We start from the raw sequence: 25577 nt of genomic DNA on the forward strand, positions 1-25577 counted from the left end.
TGCCTGCCTGGCTTTCCCATCCCTCCCGCCTGGCTTACCCATCCTCCCGCCTGGCTTCCCATTCCTCCCCGCCCAAGCTTACCCATCCTCCCGCCTGGCACCCATCCCTCCCGCCTGGCTTTCCATCCCTCCCGCCCTGGCCTACCCATCCCTCCCGCCTGGCTTTCCCATTCCTCCTGCGCCTAGCTTACCCATCCCTCCCGCCTGGCTTCCATCCCTCCCGCCTGGCCTACCCATCCCTCCCGCCTGGCTTTCCCATTCCTCCCATACAAGCACCATCCCTCCCGCCTGGCTTTCCCATTCCTCCCGCCTGGCTTTCCCATCCCTCCCGCCTGGCTTTCCCATCCCTCCCGCCTGGCTTTCCCATCCCCTGGCTTTCCGATCCCCCGCCCTGCCTGGCTTTCCCATCCCTCCCCTCCTGGCTTTCCCATCCCTCCCTGCCTGGCTTTCCCATCTCAATGTACAAAATGATGGGGGATCAAATTTCACAGGGTACATTTTCAGGGGTCACAGGTAATGTAGGGGGAGTAACTCTCGTCATCTGTTTCATGTACACAAGTTCATGGTCAACATCACAAAATAGGGGCGAGAAGGAAAAGGTTTTCAGAGGAGGTCAGGAAAATCATTCTTGAGATTAATTTAGCTGGATTTATACAGGCTTACATTGAGGGGTCAAAGCACCATTTCCAAAGTTTTTAAAGAGAGTTGAAGTGGAGAATAATGAAGAGAACATGCCCATACATGGCAGCCATTTTATGACATACCGGTAATTATGGCACATTACTGTACATATGAATACCAACTAAATCACAATGTAATTTGCAATGTCAACAAAAACAGACTTACACACATTCATGAATTCAAATAAGTTCTTCAAATGTACGAAGCACTACATATCACAGAAAAGTTAAATATCACTGATTCAAATTTTAGATTAACAGATGAATATCCTGTGTTGCAGAAAACATTAAATTCACAACACTCAGCGACATAGGAATGTTTCAGTAATGGCATATCAAGCTAAACACAGCCAATATCGTCATACAATGTCAAGGTGGGCTTGTCTCCATAGAGCAATTATCAAATAATTCACTGATGTTGCTGGACAGTCATACCAGAGGCATCGTCAAAATCCAGTCATATGCACAAAATATCAGCATATGGACATCGTCATTAGTTTTAACCAACAAATCCAGCAATGTTGATTACTGTGTGGTTTAGCACCATGAATATGTTAGTAAACAACAATTGTCCATAACATGACTTCACCATCTACATCATCATCTCCATCATCTGTATGATCCACACAGAATTCATGTAGACCTCACTAGTTTATATACTGCCCGTTTCAATATCTGACTGACAACCATGTGTCAGTACTACCAACATTTCAGTCATATCTCTTAGTGTTGGGAATTGGTTAAAATCTCACATATTGATGATTGGCTCATTACAACCGGATCAATCATCGAAAATAATTGGTTAGCATCATTTATCAAAATCTCATGGTTATGTTTGTTAATGCAAAAATATATAGAAAAACATGTAATTTTTTTCCAGTTTTTGCAAATTGCCTAAAATGCATTACAAATTTCACATCTTAAAGGGTGACTAGTATGTTAGGAACATAAATTTGCAGGTAGGTCTTTAAGATAAATTCAATCATGACAAGGAGCGATCTTGTAGTGCTTATGAAATGTAACAGACAAAACCAACCTTGTGAAAAATATTGTTGATGAAAACAGGTGTTCCAAAATTGTTTGTGTTTGATTATGAAAAAACATGATCGATTGCAGTCGTGTAGTCGTTAGACCAATCTTAGGAATTATTTCAACTATTAGGACCACAGCTAATATCTATGCATGACACAAGAGCACAGCGTATCCCAACCTGTGAATGGCTAACAATGACTCAGTAGCTGTTCATCAGAACATCAGTCTGTGACAAAATGCTTAAAATTCAAAAAGAAATTGCTGACAGAACTGGGTCAAGGCTAATGAAAATCAACAGATGCAAGTGGAGTTTAAAATCACCTTGATAAATGAATATTGCAAGAAATAGCCAACGTTGCAGTGAGTTGTTGGTTCTTTTTGTAACTAGGATCACTCATTTCAGCCAGACTGAACAATGAAACAAGTTATTATTTGAGCTGCACTGAAAGTCACTGGCATTTAGATGGAGACAAGCCACTCTGCCAATGAAGGTCAAATAAAACAATCATGAATAATGCCCATATGGCTGACTTGACATTTGCTGGGTGGAAGAATCTGGACAGCAGTGTGATGGCAGCTTCCGTCTACACTGCTGTACTGGTTGTGCTGACTGTTGGAAGCGTCTGAAGGGAAGTCGACACGAGATCCGGATTTTCTCAACCTCGGGCATAGTTCCATCATAAACACTTCAATGATGTTCTGCAAACAGAACATACATAATAACCACCACACCTCAATCATTGCTGGTGTTCTTCAAACATTCGCTTCGCATTAACACCACAACTTCATCATTGCTGGTGTTCTGGATCCCAGGGTATGAGAATGATGTGATAGATTTCTGGTCCTGCATTGCATGGAACAATGAAAGAAGGCTTAATGACTAGGGGTGGGTATTACAAAGGAATTTTCATATTGCGATAAGTGCGATGCAAAGCATGTATTCGCGATATGTATTGCAATATATTGCAAGAGTTTTCTGTAACAAAAATGCATTATGTCGAGTTAATGCTTAATTTATAAAGTAAAAACACAACAAAAATCACAATGCTTGATTGAAGTTAATAAAAACTTTTAATCATGACAAAATAAAAAAATGTAAAATAATGTTTGCGACAATTGGAAACAAAGGAAAGGAACAATTTAAAAAGCGGAAATATCCGAAGATTTCCGAGTGTTACGAGTTTTCGAATGCATGTCAAAATACCGGTTTTCGATCAGCGTGTCATAATGCGATCGTTTTTTCATGTCTGAACGGTAAATCACCGGTAAACGGTTATATTAGCAACCCTATTAATGACTCACATAGAAGAGCTGCTTGTTGAGGCGGACATCCTGGAGAGCTTCAAACATCTTGATGGTGCCGTCTTGCATTGTCCTCACCCACCAGGTTCTTCCAGAGTCTGCCAACAATTTGTTCGAGGAAAACTTAGCAGAACACAAATTATCTTAGGCTATGGGAGTCATTGATTGGATATATTACTGGAATCATAAACTCAAGCATATCACCATCTATCATTATCATCCCAAACCAGCCCCAACTGGATACACCATATAGCTGGAATGTTGCTGAGTCTTGGTTAAACAAATACTATCATCAACTGGATACAAATATAAAGTTAAATATGAACTGTTTGATCTATTAAATGACTTTACCCAATAGTCTCCTTAACCATGATAAGCAACATCTGTAAACATTATTGTTGCAGAGAATCACTAATTTGGTATCAAGATTCATATAAGGGGTTATCACATGGATGTTTGGGCATAGAACATATTGCATTATTAGGAATAAGCTCTGTATTTAGTCCTGGCCAGGTAACCAGTGATATGAGCATGAGTACCAATCCACACCATCTTGGACCATGATATGACAAGCCAAGTCACATGACCACTTGACCACAAGCATTGCAAACTTGGACCATTAGTATTGTTGCACAACATGCACAGATTTTTGCATCCTTCCTCACCTGGGATGTTCTCCAGTATCTTCTGTTTGGCCTCTACCCGTGTTGTGAGTTTCTCGTCATCAGTACGTGGTGCAGAAGCCTCCGCAAGTTCTCCCTCTGGCCACATGGAGTCCTTGAACGTGTTCAAGTAGTAGATCACCATGGACTCGGAGAACACCCAGTCGACAGTCTCTCGCAGCTGCCTGCAACACACAGACCCTTGTCAGGATATATAAGAACATCTTCATGACTTCCACTTGTAAACATGTTTAGATTATATCCTTCATATAATCAAACTAAGCAAAACAAAACAAAATAACTACAAGGCTACTCTATATTTCACCTCATGTCAGCTGAGCATTTAAGTTTTTACTCCCAGCTTGTGACTCATATATCTTTAATAGAAAAGGGTGGTGGGTGGCCCAGTGGTAAAAGTGTTTGTCATCACTCCAAAGTCCTGGGTAAGATTTCTCAAATGGGTATACTGTATGAAGTCCATTTCTTGTAATCCTTCACCATCACATTGCAGGAATATAATAAATATGATAAAACAGCATAAAACCGCATTCACTCACATGCTACCATTAATAAAGAGAATCCCATGAACCAAGGCTGGAATATCAACTCAAGGTGGTCTTAGAATATGTTCCGTGTTTTTACTACTGTTAATGGATCTACCAAAGATATTTTCACTAAATGAAATGAAGGACTTCCTCAGCCATTTGAGCGTCCCCTCAGCTCAAACACCTCATTCATGGAGGAGGTAGATAGGCTTGGCGATAGAGTCCGGCGACCGTGGTCCTCTTTGGTGCTGCAAAAGCAGAAACACTCCAACATGTCAGTTACCACACAACTTGAATTAACAGTTTGGAACAGTCAATTGTTGATATTTTTATGGGTGGTGCAGTACTAAGTTATACAGATCAGAAATTTACCAGTGTGTGCTGGAAACTGCAAAAGGTTAGGGAAAGGTGCTGACAAAGGAAGTTATCAGGAGAAATCTGGGTTTCACACCTATGATCATCAGATCCAGGAATGGACAAGGGATACAACTCTGCACATTTTTTAAGAGAAAGAATTGTTAAAGAAATGGAAATATCTGGCAAACTAACAGGACACTGTCAAAAACGTTCAGACAACTAGCCCAACATAGCGCTTAGCATAATTTTCAGTAGAATTTGGTGGGGGTTTTTGGAAAATAATTTTCAGCTGAGATTACTAGACTGAACAGAAGTTTCATAGACTCTAGTTTCAGATGCAAGACACAAGCAGAAAAAGGGAGATAACACTGCTGAAAAAGTCAATGAGATTATGTATTTCAGCATCCAGGATGTTCAGAAGATCACTTGCTTCTCTGCAGATTTGCAATATTTAAAATTAGTGTGTGAATAAACTGCTCTACTTTGTGGAATAGATACCTCTCATCCCGAAACAGAAACTCATCATCACTACTGTGGGCATCTGATGACGGATGTTTGGCAGGCTGGAAGTAGAAGCATTGTGTCAGTGATATCAAAAGAAAGCATCATGTATAAACATACAAATAAACACATCAATGTGAGACAAACTAATATCATTACAGAAAATGAGTGAGTGAGAAATCATTTTTACACCACTTTTAGCAATATTCCAGCAATATCACGTCGGGGACACCAGAAATGGGCAAGCTTATTGTACTCATGTGGGTAATTGAACCCAGGTCTTCAGCGGCGAGCAGGCGCTTTAACCACTAGGCTACCCCATCGCCTCCATTATAGAACAATGAACAATTTCAAATGAATGCATTTGTAATAATTGTTGGCAAAGTATTAACATCATCCATTCATGACAGTTTTAGGAATTACTTCAAGGTGAAGGATGTATGATGGTTTTAGCTACATTACTTCAAATACACAGATTGAAAGTCACTTTGGTTACAATATCAATCCACAAAATAACAATCTAAGACCTTTAATGATAAATTATACATATGAGACCTTTTAATAAGATTGGCTAGCTTGAACTTGCTCTTCTTCTGTGTGGAGGGTATGAGCAGACACTCGGGTGAAGGAGTGAGGAAGGCGTACAGAGCCTCGCTCTGGGTCATCGCTCATCCTTCATCACTTCCTGTAAGCAGGGGAGATAACTGTTGCAGACATTGGAGTTTAATATTTCAACAGCATTTGTATAAGTATAAACAGTGTATGATATAAGCCAAAAATCCAGCCAGACATCAGGGCTGGTAACTTCAAAATGTTACCAGGTCAAAATGGATTTAACCAGACCATATATGGTGAATTTACTCAGATGTATGGAACATCTAAAAAATTTTACCAGACAATTGGGCTGGCGAGCTGTAAATTAAGACCGTCCGTCAGAAATCGGACAGGGCGGTCGGACAGGCCTTATTTCCTACACTGGTATAAACAGTCTTTAAACAAAGTCTAAGTATCAGTTGAATCACTTCAACAGTTTTCAATTTAAGTTCACCATCCAACAATTATCAACTGAAGTTCATCCTCCAATAGTTTGATTGTCCTACGACAGATAATCAAGCTGATGTCATAATTGTTTATTATCGTTCGTATTCATACGCAGGAATGCGTCTTTTTAGAGAAGAGACACAATGATGTACACATTCTATTTATGGATGTAACTTTGAATGTGCATGATTCAATAGAAACAAGCTCTCATGTCTCCTCACGTTTCGTACACAAAATCAAAAACAACCATCAAGTATCTGTGCATGTGCATTTTGGCTGGACATTGGTTTACCAGGTACTTTGAATAGGACTTTGTTTTAAGTTGGATATGGTCCTCAAAAGGCACAAATATTTGGTTCCTGGCCAATAGACATTCTGTCAGCATCATTATGAGATAACCAGAATTGATCAGAAGAGCTATTTGTACTCACGACGAGATACTCATTAAGACTTTTTTTGGCCTTCTCCCGGAATGCATCATCAATAGATTTGAAGAAGGTCATCCCTACGCTGGGCAGCTCCTTCTTCTTCAGCCATGGCCCAATCTGGGGACGATAATGACAAGAACAGCTAACATGAGTTCTCTTGTGTTCTGTCTATTATAGATCATAGTTTTCACTGTAATAACTACAGTCTCAAATTATACCTTGTGGATTGGTGGTTAGGGGTGGAAGTACATACAGTAGGGCTTCGGTTTGTGATAGTGTTTAAAAACAAGTATAAGGGTTGAGTAAAGGCAAGAGAAGTATCTACTAAGTTGAGGATTAAAGACTTTCCTTATTATTGTCTGATGTACGTAAATATTTTTCAGTGTCAAAATATGTAATTTTCTGAATAAAATTGATATTTTATACTTATCCTGACTCATGCTACTTGCTTGTCTTCTTCTTCTTGCGAACACAGTGGAACACTTGTATCTCCCAATTGAAGTTCCCTTCAATGTAAAATCACTAATTAGTACTCACCACGAGTTATCTGTCCCCTCAAAAGCGCGGGAACGAGGGCGCCACCTCCTGCCATGTGCCTCACTCTCTCCTTATATAGCGAGCCCAACACTTGAATTTTCAGGGAAATCCAAAGTGTTATGTGGGGAGGATGGGAGGGCTTACCTCATGAGTCAGGATAAGTATAAAATATCAATTTTATTCAGAAAATTACATATTTTTCCTTATCCTGACTCATGCTATTTGCTTGTAGAATCCTACGGATACGGAGGTGGGAATACAGAATACTTTGGATTTAGATAATTAGTGATTTTGTACTGTAATGACTGTAATAACCCTTATGGGAACTTCATAAAGGCACTGAATTGATGAATTCCTGCTGTTAACTTATCAGCTGCCATATATGGGTTATTACAATATACATATTATGATAAAATAAAAGTATATACAACATGACAATACTATGCTTAAGACTAAAACTTTTAGACTTAAGCTTGACAACTTATGATAGCATAAACTTCATAGAGTTTGTTAGCTAATATACTGTTATATATAACAACCATAGTACTGAGCTTAAGATTATGATTAAACTTAAGCTAAATATATAATAGCAAAAACTCCGTAGAGTTTGTTAGCTAATATACTGTTATGATATAACAACCATAGTACTGTGCTTAAGATAAGTAGTAAAATCTGTAAGATTGACTTATCTTCTCCGAGGAACTGTCAACTGTTGTGCGAGGACCATGGGACCGAAATGGTGAATACCTGAGACGTCCTCGGTGGTGATATCTCTCAGATAATGGTTGGCAAACACCATATCAGATCTCCAAAAACAGCCCTCCATTATGGTATTCAAAGAGCAGTTGCCGTGAAGAGCAAGTGTAGATGCTAGCGCTCTAATTTCATGTGGATTAGATGCTCTTGGAGGGTCGAGTCCTGCAGCCTTGTAGGCACGTAGTATGACAGTTCTGATCCAAATGGAGATAGTAGTACGTGAGACTTCAGTCTGCGTAGCTGTTGATAGAGGAATAAATAATCTCTTGAATTTTTGTCTCCTCTGTTTGGATCGGTGGAGATATATTTTCAGTGCTCTTACTGGGCATAGTGATAGATCCATCGTATCATGAGGTCCAAGTATAGATGAGAGAGCTGGGACGTGGAATAACCTGTCTGGTTGGCCTGGTAACTGGTTCTTGGCGATGAAATCCAAACGTAGTCCCATATGCACGATGTTATGAACGTCATCAAAGCGTGTTCTCTCGTAATCCAGTGCGTGAATCTCTGACATCCTGGCAGCCGTAGCTAGAGATAACAGGAACAAAGTTTTTCTGAGTCAGAAATTTGAACGATGTTGATTCTAATGGTTCATATGCCTCACTTGTGAGGTGTCGAAGCACTATATTTAGATCCCAAGCTGGAGCGTGAAATCTGCGTTTCTGATCCTCCAATCGGAATGCTCGTAGTAAGGCGAGTAACTCTGGGGTCTTGGTTAGCTTGACACCCGTTCTCATAGTTATGACAGAGCTTATTGCTGCAAGATAAGTGGATAAGGTTCAGCCTTTTAGATTTTTAGTCTGACGTAGATAACATAAGTAGTCAGCCACTTGAGGATGAGTAGCATATCTAGCTGTAAATCCTTTCTTTGCAGCATAATTGACAAAACTGTGCCATTTGTCATTGTATAAGTTGCGAGTGGAGTTACGCAAGGCAAGCGTGACTGCTTTTGCCGCTCTGGCTGAATAACCTCTCTTATTTAGACACGCCTTAATACAGTCCATACGTGAAGTTGGAATGTTTCTGGCTTTCCGTGCGCTTGTTTGGTGTGCGGATGTATTAACATATTCGGGCACTTTGGAAGTTGTAGTATTGGTTGTCCGATTTCTTGAATAAGAGTTGGAAACCACGTTCTCGCTGGCCAGTAGGGCGCGACCAAAATCATTTGGAGGCTCTGAGTTTGTTTGATTTTGAGTAACACTTGTGGGATTAACGCTGGTGGCGGGAACGCGTACGCGTTGAGTCCTTCCCACGATATGCTTAGTGCGTCCGTTGCCCATGCTAGTGGGTCTGGAACTGGCGATACGAATGTTGTCAGTTGATTGTTGAAGCGAGTGGCAAATAGGTCTATTAGTGGAGTTCCTATTTCCTTGATAATTTGTGCGAATATCTCTGTATGGAGCATCCATTCTGTCGGCGATGGTAGGTGTGGCCGAGAGAGAGCGTCTGCTATTACATTCTTTGCTCCTGGAATGTGACATGCTCTGACATGTATGTTGAGATTGTCGATTAAATCGAACAATTGAAAACATAGAGTCAATAGGTTCGGGGACCTTGTTGAGCCTTGTTTGTTCACATAAAACGCCACTGTCGAATTGTCTGTGTGAATCATCAACTGAGCATTCTTCAGTAAGTTGCTCCAGTGCATTATGGCGTTTACAACTGCTTGCATCTCTAGCAGATTTATGTGTAATTTGCTCTCTTGTTGGCTCCATAACCCTGATACCGTCCTGTTGGCGAGATGGGCTCCCAAACCTTGTAGTGACGCGTCTACGTAGAGATGTGTTTTCAATTCCGGCTCTATTAAGGGAGACGCCTTCGCAACATTCGATCTCTTGGTCCACCATAGTAGGTGAGGTTTGACGTGATCCGGTAGACTGAACGGTAGAGGGTCGTCGAGATGCGAATTGATGAGGACTTGCAACGGGCGTAATTGTAGTCTGCCTCTGACTGTCATGTCTTGAGCTGATGTGAGTAATCCCAATAGGCTCTGCCACTGTCGTAGTGGTAGCGGAGAGAGTAAGGCTTGTGGGATTGACTGTTGGATCTTGATCCATCGGTCCTCCGGTACAACTATAGGATTCTGTGCTGTTAGAAATCGTATACCTAGAAATTGCAGATCTTGCGTTGGCTCTAGGTCTGACTTGAGTAGATTTACTAACCATCCTAGTTGAGTTAGTAGTTTGATTATAAAGTTCAGCTGTAGTCTGAGACGCTGTGGATCTGGATCCACTTGTATCCCGTCGTCTAGGTAAAACGCGCTGCGAAGACCTTGACGATGTAGGTATGAGATGATAGGTTTCGTCACTCTTGTGAATAACCAGGGGGCCGATGAGATTCCAAAAGGAAGCACTTTCCATTGGTAATGAATTCCGTCTAGGATAAATCTGAGATATTTCCTTGAATCTGGATGAATCGGAATGTGTAGATATGCGTCTTGCAGATCTATGCTGGCCATGTAGTCTCTGGGACGAATTAAGTGCCGTAGTTGCGGTAGGTGTATCATGCGAAACGCTGGCGGTTTGCTTAGATAGTCTCTGTTGAAGATGCTCATATTGTATATGAGACGAAACTTTTTCCCTGGAATTTTTCTTGGGCACTAGGAAAACTGGGGAGTAGAAACCTGGTTCGATGTTTACTTGATCCAGAACTTCTAAGGCCTGCTTGGTTAAAAGTGTTGATACTGCTTCTCTTAACTTTGGTAGTTGTAAGGGATGGAAGTCGAACCTTGGAGGGATGACTGTCAGCGGAGGCCTGGCCTTTAGTTGTATTTGATATCCGTGCTGTAGGATGTTGGATACATATGGATCTTGTAGGAATCCCCAGTTTTCCCAGTGCAGATGAAGGCGTCCACCCACTTGAGATGGTTGTACTGGAACGGCTGGGGGTGGAAGACTCCAGTCGTTCCGAACCTGTCCTTCATCGTTTATAAGTGCGGGAACCTCTGGATGACCTGCCTCTTGCTGATCCTCCTCTGAAATTGCTGTATGGGCGACGAAAAGACTCCTTAGAACCTTTTGCTGTAGCCAATTTCTTGTCCCGTGCTTTCTGTAGTCCAGAGAATTTTGACTTGCCAGAGTATCTCATAGATGTTTGCTTAATGACATTAGCTAACATATCCATGGACTTAATCATAAGTACCTCTCTAGAGTCCTTAGACACTTCTTTGGAGACATTGTCTATGTTACCACCAAAGAGATATGGAGATGACCACGGGGCAACATAGAGGGATTCAGTAAATTCGAACTAACCTGTAGAGGTTTAAGATTCTTTGAATATATTCCTCCTTGGGGTACTTATAAGCATTTAAATGTCCATTTAAATTCCCTACGACAGTTGTAACAATATTTGAATAAAATATTTACAAAACAAAAACTACGTTTTGTCTTGTGAGACCACCCTTACAGGGCCTTCCGGCCCCCTACAGCCAAGAGCAGGTAACTCTAGACCGTAACCTCGTACCTCACTTTCCATGCTGAACGAAGTCAGACAGAATGCGGGGAGGTGGGCGGGCGTACCCCAAGGAGGAATATATTCAAAGAATCTTAAACCTCTACAGGTTAGTTCGATTCTTTTTTATATATTCCTCCTTGGGGTAGTTATAAGCAGCATAAGACAGACTCCTAAAGACGGATCTCAGGAGCGGCATTCTGTCTGCTTAAACACCCCCGACAAGAAGTGGAATTTCCCAAGCTAATTATAGCAGAAAAGGCACACTTACCCGGTCACGTGTCCACCAAAGCCAATCAGGCGGGGGCATGAGCCAGGGTCAGGGTTAAACGTATGCAAATTTGTCCAGCGAAACCTCGCTAATGCAACGAACGAGACACACCCTCCCTCCTTCCCGTAATCTACTCGGAAGTGAAGATAAGGGTCCCGCAATAAACCCAGAAACGAAATGCCGGAATATGAACAGCAAAGTTTCCAAGGGCAGTTTAGTCTAGAGCTTCTCGGTTAGAAAGCAAGAGACATGGGAATAAAAAACCAGCACCACATAAAACCCATCACCAAGGGAAAAATGTAACAAGATTTGTAAAACCCAACACCAGTGTTAAAAATTGGCAGATAATGGTTCACACAATAATTTTTTAAAACCTCGAAAGCTCAATCGGCTAGAGAGGTGGAACCATGCCCACTGGAGAGAACTGACTGACCGAACCGAGCACGCTCACTGGAGAGTCTGTCAAGTTGGTAATGACGGATGAACGTACTCGGACGGCTCCAAATAGCCGCGGAGCAGATCTCCTCAATGGGCAGGGCTGCAGCGTAAGCTGTCGATGTAGCTACTGCCCTAACCGAATGAGCTTTCAACCCAACAGGCGGGATACGCCCTGTTTGAGTATAACTCATATGTATGGCAGAGACAAGCCACCGAGAAATGGTCTGCTTGGTCGCCGGAAGACCAGCCTGAACCCCGCCATAACAACAAAACAATTGGTTACCCTTATGGGTACCCCTTGTTCGTTTGATATAAGCCTGAAGTGTCTTACGGACATCTAAGACGTGAGCACGTCTTAGAGAGGTACCGGACAGGGAAGGCTGTGTGAAAGCTGGGAGCTCAATAGGCGCCGTCACATGGAAGGGACTATCCTTCTAATACGGTAAGTCTCAGGCAGCCGAATGCTAACTCTGTCTTTGTGAAAAACAGTAAGCGCGGGATCGGCCGACATTGCGTGAATATCGCCAACCATGCCAGAAGTCACCGCCACAAGAAACGCCGTCTTCCACGTCAACAGCTGGAGGAAAGAGCCGACAGATTGTGAAACAGTGGACCCGGACAGCCAATCAAGAGCGATTGACAAGTCCCACGGGGACTAATCCGTCGGACAACCGGACGGATTCTGGTCACACACTGCTAAAAGCTGTACAAGAGGGTGCTGCCCCAAGAGAGCACCGTCAACAGGTATATGAACGCGCAGAAATAGCCGTGGGAATATCCCGAACAGTGGAAGCCGCTAGACCGGCTTCAGCAACCGAGAACTGGAGGAATTCTAACACACAGACTAAATCTGTAGAAAAGGGATCAAGAATCCCCTGTTGTTGACACACCAGCGAATAACAGGCCCATCTATCCTCATATTGAACGTTTGTCGAATCCTCCGCTGAAGCCAGAATTGTGTCTGCAACTGGTGCAGGAATTCATTTCGCATGGAGGCGATCCCTGATAGCGGCCAAGCCACCCACTGAATCCTGGGATTCGGGGGGCGCCCGTTCTGGGATAGGAGGTCCGGTCGAAAAGGTAATAGAACAGGAGGCTGAGCCAGAAACCTGAGAATTACCGGAAACCAGCTTTGTGCCGACCAAAGGGGTGCCAGAAGCACAAGTAGCCGAGCTGGTTGTGCGGTCAGCTGCGACAGGACCCTGGAAATCAGTGGTATCGGGGGGAATGCCCACAGTACCCTGTCCGTCCAATCTAGCTGAAAGGCGTCGTTGGCTAACGCACCCGGATCCGGAATCCGGGAGCAAAACACAGGAATCTGGTTCGTCACCCCAGACGCAAACAGATCCACCTGGAAGCGACCGAACAACTGGGAGATAATCCCGAATATCTCCCGGCATCCCACTCGTGTGGGGCTAGTATCGCCGTGAGAGCATCTGCACGGACGTTGTCTACCCCGGGAGATAAACAGGCAAAACCGAATGTTGAACTGATCGCACCACAGTAGAAACTGCACGCCTCCTGAAGGGGCGGCGGAGACACTGTGCCGCCTTGCTTGAGAATGTAAGACATGGCGTTTGATTGTCCATTTCTAGGCGAACCACACGGCCCTGCACCAACACCGGAAGCACTCGAACACCTTGCGGACTGCTCTCAGTTCTAACACATTGATGTGTAGGCTGACCTCCACTCCGACCAGAGGCCGGAGGCTGAGTGCTTCGCCCAGGACCCCCAACCCGGTGAGAGGGAGGCGTCCGTCTGAACTGAGAGGAAGGTGTGAGGGTGTCGGGGGATCCCCTGGACAAATTCCGGCGTCCGTCCCACCATCGCAAGTGAGGGATTAACCACTCTGGCGTTATGAGCATAATCTCGTAGCCCCGCGAGTGGGACCACAGCTGAGCTAATGCTTGCTGAATTGGTCACATCCTCAAGCAGCGCCGCCAAACCCGCGTCCACTGTCGCCGCCATGTTGCCGAGCAACCGAAGCCATGTTGAGACGGACGAACGGGGACTGGAGGAACTGGCGATGCGGTCCGAGCAAGGGAAACAATCCTAAGCGCCGTGTTGAATCTGGCTCCCAAGAATATCCAGATCCTGCGTCGAACGAGGTCTGATTTCTTGAGATTGATAATCCAGCCCAGTGACACCAGAGTATCCAGCACGCACAGTGTGGAGGCTCTGCTTAACTGAGGCCCTAAGTCCAGTAGAAGCCAATCGCCCAGATGCGGGTGACAACACCTGCCCTGAGACCTGGCTAACTGAGCTGGGATTAGCATAAGTTTGGTGAACACCTCTTGGGCCCGTGGAGATGCCGAAGGGGAGCCTGTGAAACTGGTATACGTCCCGTCGAAGGAGAACGGAGGTACTTCTTGAATTGGGTGCATTGGAACATGGAGGTATCGTCTTTGAGATCGATTGGCGACGAAGCCAATCCCTGTCTCCGACGGAGGAGATCACTGACCTGAGTGTCTCCATCCTGAAAGACGGCACCTCCAGTAATTTGTTCAGCCCTCTGAGATTCAGAATGGGTCTGAACCCTCCGTCCTTTTGGTCCGCGAAGAAGTAGGTGGAATAAACCCCTCTTCTCGCTGACTCACAGGAACCACCTCGATGGTCGCCTTGGTCAGTAAAGACTGAACACCGGCATCGGAGGACATCCGCTTCCAACCTGGTCGAAGTCGGCACAGGCGTGCAGCGAACCCGAGAAGGACGGAGGATCGCTTCCACTGTGGCAAATGGCCATCCCTGAGCGTGGACAGGACCCAGGGATTTGAGGTGGCTGCCTCCCACTCCGGAGGAATAGGGACAGCCGACGCCGACAGGGACGCGGTGGTAAGAGGCAGTGCACCCCACCGTCGGCAAGTCTCCGGCTTGCGTGAGTGGGGGGCAACAAGAGCTCTGGGGAATGAATCAGTGGGAAGCCAGGGCTGGCTTCCCCTTGCTAAAAGACTGCTGGCGCTGGAGCAGGCTTGCCCCTGCCCTCGGCGCCTGCTCGCTTGGACTGCAAAGGGGCAGCCCACTTAACAACATCCTTCGGGCCCGAGGCAGAAGAATTAGCGGGCGAAGCGGGGAGGACCGATGGCGAGGGCGGAGGGCTGCTCTAACAAAGGCTTTGAGTCCTTAAAGGTAGAGACAGCCTCCGGCCTCCCTTACCACCTGCAAGGCCCCAGGGAACAGGGAAGATCCCATGGTATAGGGCAATGACAGTAGAGCTTGCTGTGTGGCGGGCGAATACCAGCGCCACAGACAGCCACAGGCGGGCGTTAGCTCCATGGCGGCACCCATCATCTGGCTGGCACAGCACCGAATGCTTTCCCGAGCCAGATGCGAGTGTGCACGTCTGTTAACTGCCGCTGTTGACAGCACCGACTCCGATGAATCGGCACCGCCAAGCACTGTGGGCCACCAGCTGTCCCTGCAGCGCGAGACAGGTAGGCTGAATGGATGGCTACTTTAAGTTGCTGGGCGCAACACCGTAACATTCTTCGAATGACCGGTAGGCAGACTTCAGCGGCAGTGACGTACTAACCGGAAGGGGGAGGCGCCTGCCCTGCCTGGTCGAGGCCAGGAGGACTTAAGACGACGACCTCCTAACGTGACTGAGGCAAAGACGACTCGTCCACCACTGGTGGTTCAAGAGCGCCTCCTCACCTAACTGGTACCGCCTGCCCGACGTCAGGCAAATCAAAACGCAGAAGGAAAGTACCAGCCAGGAGCCGGATTCACCACCTCACTGACCAGTGATGGGAGAATGCATAGGCGTGCTTCTGCGACCGGTTAGGTCGAAACGCCCCCGGAGCCGAAACTCCGCGGGTGCGGGGCCGGGAACGGGCCACCTGCGGCAGGACGGCGATCTTATCCCGAACCTGCCGCAGTGACGAGGCAAAGGAGTACGGCACACCTGCCTCCGATTCCACCGCCCCTTCCTCCTCCTCCATATCGACCTTGGCAGAATCCTCGGCCGCCATAATCTCAGACTCCTGAGAGAACGAGGAGAGGCGCCAGAGGCAGAGACCAGAAAACTCATTAAAGGTCAAGAGGAGCCAGGGGAAAAACATAAGCCACTCCCGGAGGAACCCGCGCCAGGTCGCCGAAGTCGCCGAGAGGAACCTGCGCAACAGGCTTCCGGGCAACCCAGACTGGCTGCCAGGCGCCGAGGTATCCCGAACTGGTCGGCGCCTGGGCGACCGCCAGTCGGGACACCAGGCAATGACAGGGGCAAACCTGTATCGCCGGCACCAGGCACCTGTGACAGACCAGCGCATAAAACCAGGTCGCCACCAGACGCCGAGGGCATGCCATCACCAGGGCCGAAGCCAGGATCAAGCGCCGGGGGGCGCTGCGTTCTCCGAGTCGGCTCGGCCGCGAGCCAACCCCCAGAGGTGTCAGCCCCGCCGACGACCCGGCGGCTGAGCTCCTTACGGAACCCCGCTAACGCGGTATCAATCAGGGACTTGACTGACGACATCTGCTCCTGGAAAAACGGTTAAGCGAATCAACAGGAACACTTTTACAGGTGCTGAATCAAGAGGGGGTGGCGGTACAGAGACGAAGCAGTAGGAGATGCAGAAGGGGCATGAGTGCGTGAAGACGGCCGCCTTGGTCGCCTTAGCTTTCTTGGGAGCCGGCTCGTGGGAAGCGGCCCCGTGGACCTTACTTTGGGGAGGCTTGGGACGGGGATCCTGTGCCCAGAGATCACCCCCACCAAGCAGGTTGTCGTGAAACAGCGTGTCTATCCGCCTGCGGGCCGAATGGTTTGGGGCGAACATGGCACATGCCGCACACCCCTCTTCCTCATGTTCCTTCTGCACTAAACAAGCGTAAGCAGACCTCGTGGGTATCCCGCATCGGAATTGCAGCAAGGCCGCGAAGTGCAGAGGTTTAAACTGCAACAAGTAAAAACCTGTGCAGCAATCTACCCTATACCCACATACAAATACATGTAAAAGACGCATGGGCTGACACAACTAATCACGCGACAAACGTAGCATGCAGTTGACAACCTAGTACATACTGTAGCATAACTAACAATTCACCGGTTTTTAGTAATATAGAAAATGCGAGCAGTAGACATCCCCTACTGCGTACAAAGATACAAATAAAAACCACTAAAACCACCTGTAACATTGAAAACCACATGGGAAACCAATGAACAGGAAGGCTATGCCAAGGGACCTGTCCGCCATCTTGACACGCACTAGCTGCGAGCCGATCGCTGACAGGTACCAAGTTACAACGAGAAATTATGAATGAAAAATTCAGAAAAAACCTCCAATTAAGCCCATGCAGGGAAAAAGAGAACCATACATACAGTTGCAGTTTCTGAAACACTCATAACTCTCTCTTAGTCGCAAAGGAAAAACCTTCTGGTATGGACTCCACGTCTTGTCGGTACAAGCGACAGCATGGAAAGTGAGGTACGAGGTTACGGTCTAGAGTTACCTCCTCTTGGCTGTAGGGGGCCGGAAGGCCCTGTAAGGGTGGTCTCACAAGACAAAACGTAGTTTTTGTTTTGTAAATATTTTATTCAAATATTGTTACAACTGTCGTAGGGAATTTAAATGGACATTTAAATGCTTATAAGTACCCCACGGAGGAATATATAAAAAAGAATGATTACCCCAATTACAGGAGGTTAGGAGACCCTGACGACGAGCCATAGTAGTAGCTGCAGAAAGCGCTGACAAGTGATCTGTTAGGAACTGTTGGTCTCTTTTCTGCATGAGTAGAGCCGAGTAAATCATCCTATCTTCTTCATCTGTCGAGTCTTTGAACTTGGTGAGGAGAGTTTCATTGACAGTTCTAGATCTATTCAGTCCAAAAAACATTCTCCTAGAAATGGTATCCAACTGGGCTAGCTTGCGGTCGTCTATTCTGTAATTCCTGGACTTGGCATCACTGATTAACTTAAAGTTCTCATCAATATCTTGAGCCTTGAAAAAGGAGTCCATATTGTGGCCTGCAAACTTCTTACAGTTGAAAACCGGGAAATGTGCTGTCTGAAACTTCGTAGATTTGGTAAAAGCTGCATCCAGATTAGCTGGAACCGCTGCTATCGGGTCAATAGGAGGTAAGGAGATAGTGTCAGCATCATCTTCCTTCATCAAATAAGTATGGGCTGAGTTCTCGTTCTTAGACGGGGAGGAAAGTTCCAAACCATTCACCATCCAGTATCTAATTTCTGCATCCGAGAATACGATACCCTCTTCCTCTTCTGACGTCGGATCACAGATAATAGAGTGAGGTGGAGTCCTAGATCTATATGAGGATCGGCGAGAAGAATGTGGTGAGCGGACTGACCGAGTGGCTTGTATAGGAGACCTTTGTGGAGACTTCCTTGCAACAGCTGGTGGCTTCATTGAAGCTCTCGGTGAATCCTTTATAGATCTTCTGGATGAAGATGACTTGGAGCCCTTTAACCTTAACCGTGAAGGCCTTCGAAGGTATCGAGTCTGAGTCAGAGTCTGAATCATTAGATAGGAGCTTGCTTGTGAAGCGACCCCTGTGTTCTTCAGGGTCTGAGCTTGGTGAAGCATACTCACTCCTCCGTGAAGCCTTTCGAACTGGTGAGGATCTAGGTCCTTCGGAGGCGGACTGGGGCGTCCTTCGAAGGCTTCGATCACGGGCTGGGTTGCCCCTTCGTGGAGGCGGCGCTCTGTGGGCTCTGGGGCCTACGCGAAGTCAAGCAAACGGGCTCTGGGGCCCTACAAGACTGTAAGTGGGGTGGGCTCTGGGCCCCGCGGCTCTGAGGTCTCTGTAAACCGTATCGATCTTCCATCAGCATCATAATCTGGTTGACCAGGTCGTCTGGGACGGTCTGCGCTGATGTAGACGCTGCCCTCTCTATGGTAGCGACGGGACCCTCAGGTAGATTCTCTGCCGTCAGTGTAGGCTTCTCTAGCTGCGTGTTGATATGCGCTGAGGTGACGGTAGCCGATACTGGTCGCTTCTTATGCCGTACATCTGGAATGATGATCGGTAGATCGTCATCATATAAGCCTAATTCTGAAACAGGAAGAATGTCAGATGAAAATTTTTTAGTAGTCTTCGTAGGTTTCACATTCGACAAAGATGTAGCCCTGGGGGTGCGGAGCGTACGTTGTGACGACGTGGAAGCTCTCCTGGTCTTAGACTGGGACGACGGGATGTCCTGGGATGCAGGTCGCTTCTTGGAGATAGCGGACTGCGTCCCACGCTTCTGCCCCGAGGGTAACTCAAGCGGAACACCAGATGGTAGGGGGTCGTCCGCCAACAGTTGACAGGGTATATCAGACTCTGATCTATTAGCCATGACTGAAGTCTGTTTCCGTGATCTATCTGCTGCGAGTCTCAAGACGCAAAATAAATATTTATCAAAGGCAGAATTTGATAATTTAATACAATAATTGCAACGTCAAACAGTAGAGCATGGCGTAGTACAACTAGGGCATATTAAATGCGGATCAGCAGCAGAGAAACGTAATTTACAAACAGTGCAGATTTTCATTAACGCAATCTACAGAGCAAACACGGCGAACCGTGAATAAAACAGTAGAAACACGAATAAATATCAATGTATCATGTAGAAGGATACTAGTTACATCTCTATAGATGATTATAAGAGGTAAACAACTAAATATAAATAAAGGACATAATGTGTAGGGAGACACAGGCGCTCTCACGTCCTGCTCACTGGCTGAAGAAGAGAGAGTAAGGCACATGGCAGGGAGGTGGCCTCCCTCCCCCAGCTTTTGAGGGACAGATAACTCGTGGTGAGTACTAATTAGTGATTTTACATTGAAGGGAACTTCAATTGGGAGATACAAGTGTTCCACTGTGTTCGCAAGAAGAAGAAGACAAGCAAGTAGCATGAGTCAGGATAAGGAAAAATAATATTTTTAAGTATTTTTAATACCTGATCAAATGATCAAAGTTAGAATAAAAGTACTCTTAAAGACATGTGCAAATGAATGTTTTCAAAATGATACAAAGATTTTCAACGTGCCATAACTCACATAATACCAACACTCATGAGCTTCTGGAATTTCCACTGAGCATTGTCCTCAAAATGCTTTCCAGGAAATTCTTTTCAACATCAACAGATATTACTCATTTATTTAACCCCAGAGAGAGGATTTCCATAAACCCTTAAGCACAGCCTGCCTCTGCCTGTCATTGAATACATACTTCTGTAGATGAAGCTATCCTACATGAACCAGCTTCTCATGCAGGCGTGAACCTCAGTACATCATACATATTTCTGTCGGGTAAAGCCCTCCTACCTGAACCAGCTTATCATGCAGTAGACCTCAGTACATCATACATATTTCTGTCAGGTAAAGCCCTCCTACCTGAACCAGCTTATCATGCAGGCATAGACCTCAGTACATCATACATATTTCTGTCAGGTAAAGCCCTCCTACCTGAACCAGCTTATCATGCAGGCATAGACCTCAGTACATCATACATATTTCTGTCAGGTAAAGCCCTCCTACCTCAACCAGCTTATCATGCAGGCATAGACCTCAGTACATCATACATATTTCTGCATCCGAGAATACGATACCCTCTTCCTCTTCTGACGCCGGATCACAGATAATAGAGTGAGGTGGAGTCCTAGATCTATATGAGGATCGACGCAGAAGAATGTGGTGAACCGGACTGACGAAAGGGCTTGTATAGGGAGACCTTTGTGGAGACTTCCTTGGCAAACGCTGGTGGCTTCCAGTGAAGCTCTGGTGAATCCTTTATAGATCTTCTGGATGAAGATGACTTGAGCCACTTAACCTTCGTGAAGGCCTTCGTGAAGGTATCGAGTCTGAGTCAGAGTCTGAATCATTAGATAGGAGCTTGCTTGTGAGATCCACCCCCTGTGTTCTTCAGGGTCTGAGCTTGGTGAAGCACTCCTCCTCCCGGAAGCCTTCGCAACTGGTGAGGATCTAGGTCCGTGGGAGGCGACTGGGACGCCCTTCGCGAAGGCTTCGACACGGGCTGGGTTGCCCTTCGTGGAGGCGCGTCTGTGGGCTCTGGGGCCCTACGTGAAGTCAAGCAAACGGGCTCTGGGGCCCTACAAGACTGTAAGTGGGGTGGGCTCTGGGCCCCGCGGCTCTGAGGTCTCTGTAAACCGTATCGATCTTCCATCAGCATCATAATCTGTTGACCAGGTCGTCTGGGACGGTTCATGCTGATGTAGACGCTGCCCTCTCTATGGTAGCCACGGGACCCTCAGGTAGATTCTCTGCCGCCAGTGTAGGCTTCTCTAGCTGCGCGTGTTGATATCGCGCTGAGGGTGACGGTGGCGATACTGGTCAGCTTCTTATGCCGCACATCTGGAATGATGATCGGTAGATCGCCATCATATAAGCCTAATTCTGAAACAGGAAGAATGTCAGATGAAAATTTTAGTAGTCTTCGTAGGGTTTCACATTCGACAAAGATGTAGCCCTGGGGGTGCGCGGAGCGACGCCAGACGACGTGCGTGGAAGCTCTCCTGGTCTTAGACTGGGACGACGGGATGTCCTGGGATGCAGGTGGCTTCTTGAGATAGCGGACTGCGTCCCACGCTTCTGCCCCGAGGGTAACTCAAGCGGAACACCAGATGGTAGGGGGTCGTCCGCCAACAGTTGACAGGGTATATCAGACTCTGATCTATTAGCCATGACTGAAGTCTGTTTCCGTGATCTATCTGCTGCGAGTCTCAAGACGCAAAATAAATATTTATCAAAGGCAGAATTTGATAATTTAATACAATAATTGCAACGTCAAACAGTAGAGCATGGCAGTAGTACAACTAGGGCATATTAAATGCGGATCAGCAGCAGAGAAACGTGAATTTACAAACAGTGCAGATTTTCATTAACGCACTCCAGAGAGCAAAACACGGGCGAACCGTGGAATAAACAGTAGAAACACGAATAAATATCAATGTATCATGTAGAAGGATACTAGTTACATCTCTATAGATGATTATAAGAGGTAAACAACTAAATATAAATAAAGGACATAATGTGTAGGGAGACACAGGCGCTCTCAGGTCCTGCTCACTGGCTGAAGAACGAGAGAGTAAGGCACATGGCAGGAGGTGGCGCCCTCGTTCCCGCGCTTTTGAGGGGACAGATAACTCGTGGTGAGTACTAATTAGTGATTTTACATTGAAGGGAACTTCAATTGGGAGATACAAGTGTTCCACTGTGTTCGCAAGAAGAAGAAGACAAGCAAGTAGCATGAGTCAGGATAAGGAAAAATAATATTTTTAAGTATTTTTAATACCTGATCAAATGATCAAAGTTAGAATAAAAGTACTCTTAAAGACATGTGCAAATGAATGTTTTCAAAATGATACAAAGATTTTCAACGTGCCATAACTCACATAATACCAACACTCATGAGCTTCTGGAATTTCCACTGAGCATTGTCCTCAAAATGCTTTCCAGGAAATTCTTTTCAACATCAACAGATATTACTCATTTATTTAACCCCAGAGAGAGGATTTCCATAAACCCTTAAGCACAGCCTGCCTCTGCCTGTCATTGAATACATACTTCTGTAAGATGAAGCTATCCTACATGAACCAGCTTCTCATGCAGGCGTAGACCTCAGTACATCATACATATTTCTGTCAGGTAAAGCCCTCCTACCTGAACCAGCTTATCATGCAGGCGTAGACCTCAGTACATCATACATATTTCTGTCAGGTAAAGCCCTCCTACCTGAACCAGCTTATCATGCAGGCATAGACCTCAGTACATCATACATATTTCTGTCAGGTAAAGCCCTCCTACCTGAACCAGCTTATCATGCAGGCGTAGACCTCAGTACATCATACATATTTCTGTCAGGTAAAGCCCTCCTACCTCAACCAGCTTATCATGCAGGCATAGACCTCAGTACATCATACATATTTCTGTCAGGTAAAGCCCTGCTACCTCAACCAGCTTATCATGCAGGCATAGACCTCAGTACATCATACATATTTCTGTCAGGTAAAGCCCTCCTACCTGAACCAGCTTATCATGCAGGCATAGACCTCAGTACATCATACATATTTCTGTCAGGTAAAGCCCTCCTACCTGAACCAGCTTCTCATGCAGGCATAGACCTCAGTACGTCATACATATTTCTGTCAGGTAAAGCCCTCCTACCTGAACCAGCTTATCATGCAGGCATAGACCTCAGTACATCATACATATTTCTGTCAGGTAAAGCCCTCCTACCTGAACCAGCTTATCATGCAGGGCGTAGACCTCAGTACATCATACATATTTCTGTCAGGTAAAGCCCTCCTACCTGAACCAGCTTCTCATGCAGGCATAGACCTCAGTACATCATACATATTTCTGTCAGGTAAAGCCCTCCTACCTGAACCAGCTTATCATGCAGGCATAGACCTCAGTACGTCATACATATTTCTGTCAGGTAAAGCCCTCCTACCTCAACCAGCTTATCATGCAGGCATAGACCTCAGTACATCATACATATTTCTGTCAGGTAAAGCCCTCCTACCTGAACCAGCTTCTCATGCAGGGCGTAGACCTCAGTACATCATACATATTTCTGTCAGGTAAAGCCCTCCAACCTCAACCAGCTTATCATGCAGGCATAGACCTCAGTACATCATACATATTTCTGTCAGGTAAAGCCCTCCTACCTGAACCAGCTTCTCATGCAGGGCGTAGACCTCAGTACATCATACATATTTCTGTCAGGTAAAGCCCTCCTACCTGAACCAGCTTATCATGCAGGCATAGACCTCAGTACATCATACATATTTCTGTCAGGTAAAGCCCTCCTACCTGAACCAGCTTATCATGCGTAGACCTCAGTACATCATACATATTTCTGTCAGGTAAAGCCCTCCCTACCTCAACCAGCTTATCATGCAGGCATAGAGCCTCAGTACATCATACATATTTCTGTCAGGTAAAGCCCTGCTACCTCAACCAGCTTATCATGCAGGCATAGACCTCAGTACATCATACATATTTCTGTCAGGTAAAGCCCTCCTACCTGAACCAGCTTATCATGCAGGCATAGACCTCAAGTACATCATACATATTTCTGTCAGGTAAAGCCCCTCCTACCTGAACCAGCTTCTCATGCAGGCATAGACCTCAGTGCGTCATACATATTTCTGTCAGGTAAAGCCCTCCTACCTGAACCAGCTTATCATGCAGGCATAGACCTCAGTACATCATACATATTTCTGTCAGGTAAAGCCCTCCTACCTGAACCAGCTTATCATGCAGGGCGTAGACCTCAGTACATCATACATATTTCTGTCAGGTAAAGCCCTCCTACCTGAACCAGCTTCTCATGCAGGCATAGACCTCAGTACATCATACATATTTCTGTCAGGTAAAGCCCTCCTACCTGAACCAGCTTATCATGCAGGCATAGACCTCAGTACGTCATACATATTTCTGTCAGGTAAAGCCCTCCTACCTCAACCAGCTTATCATGCAGGCATAGACCTCAGTACATCATACATATTTCTGTCAGGTAAAGCCCTCCTACCTGAACCAGCTTCTCATGCAGGGCGTAGACCTCAGTACATCATACATATTTCTGTCAGGTAAAGCCCTCCAACCTCAACCAGCTTATCATGCAGGCATAGACCTCAGTACATCATACATATTTCTGTCAGGTAAAGCCCTCCTACCTGAACCAGCTTCTCATGCAGGGCGTAGACCTCAGTACATCATACATATTTCTGTCAGGTAAAGCCCTGCTACCTGAACCAGCTTCTCATGCAGGCGTAGACCTCAGTACATCATACATATTTCTGTCAGGTAAAGCCCTCCTACCTGAACCAGCTTATCATGCAGGCATAGACCTCAGTACATCATACATATTTCTGTCAGGTAAAGCCCTCCTACCTGAACCAGCTTATCATGCAGGGCGTAGACCTCGGTACATCATACATATTTCTGTCAGGTAAAGCCCTCCTACCTGAACCAGCTTCTCATGCAGGGCGTAGACCTCAGTACATCATACATATTTCTGTCAGGTAAAGCCCTCCTACCTGAACCAGCTTCTCATGCAGGGCGTAGACCTCAGTACATCATACATATTTCTGTCAGGTAAAGCCCTCCTACCTGAACCAGCTTATCATGAAGGCATAGACCTCAGTACATCATACATATTTCTGTCAGGTAAAGCCCTCCTACCTGAACCAGCTTATCATGCAGGCATAGGCCTCAGTACATCATACATATTTCTGTCAGGTAAAGCCCTCCTACCTGAACCAGCTTCTCATGCAGGCATAGACCTCAGTACATCATACATATTTCTGTCAGGTAAAGCCCTCCTACCTGAACCAGCTTCTCATGCAGGGCGTAGACCTCAGTACATCATACATATTACTGTCAGGTAAAGCCCTCCTACCTGAACCAGCTTCTCATGCAGGGGGTTAGAAGTCATCCAGACTCCGAGATACCACCCAGCCTTGTGAGCTGTTCTGCAGCTCCTGGGCCCCTGGCAGTGACCCCCGTAGGTAGATGACGAGGATGAATGACGGAGCCAGGCGATCTGTACCTGACTGAGATGCCTGAGAAAGAGGGAGCGAAAGTGGAAGTAGCTTCACAACGCATTCAGCAATA

General features: G+C 45.9%; 1 protein-coding gene across 1 annotated transcript in view; it reads right to left on the minus strand.

Moving 5' to 3' along the window:
* Positions 1-1759: 1759 nt before the first annotated feature.
* The window catches only part of LOC124270790 (sorting nexin-25-like), a 43560-nt gene continuing 19742 nt past the window's right edge, over positions 1760-25577 (minus strand). The window contains 10 exon segments of the mRNA XM_046705830.1: positions 1760-2411; positions 3015-3112; positions 3680-3864; positions 4324-4399; positions 5077-5141; positions 5635-5746; positions 5749-5764; positions 6552-6665; positions 25363-25389; positions 25391-25525. Coding sequence (XP_046561786.1) covers positions 2205-2411; positions 3015-3112; positions 3680-3864; positions 4324-4399; positions 5077-5141; positions 5635-5746; positions 5749-5764; positions 6552-6665; positions 25363-25389; positions 25391-25525 — 1035 coding nt within the window. The 3' untranslated portion in view covers positions 1760-2204.

This window comes from Haliotis rubra, unplaced genomic scaffold (assembly GCF_003918875.1).
Source record: "Haliotis rubra isolate DU_JTF1 unplaced genomic scaffold, ASM391887v1 Scf155, whole genome shotgun sequence".
In the NCBI taxonomy this organism is placed as follows: Eukaryota; Metazoa; Mollusca; class Gastropoda; order Lepetellida; family Haliotidae; genus Haliotis; species Haliotis rubra.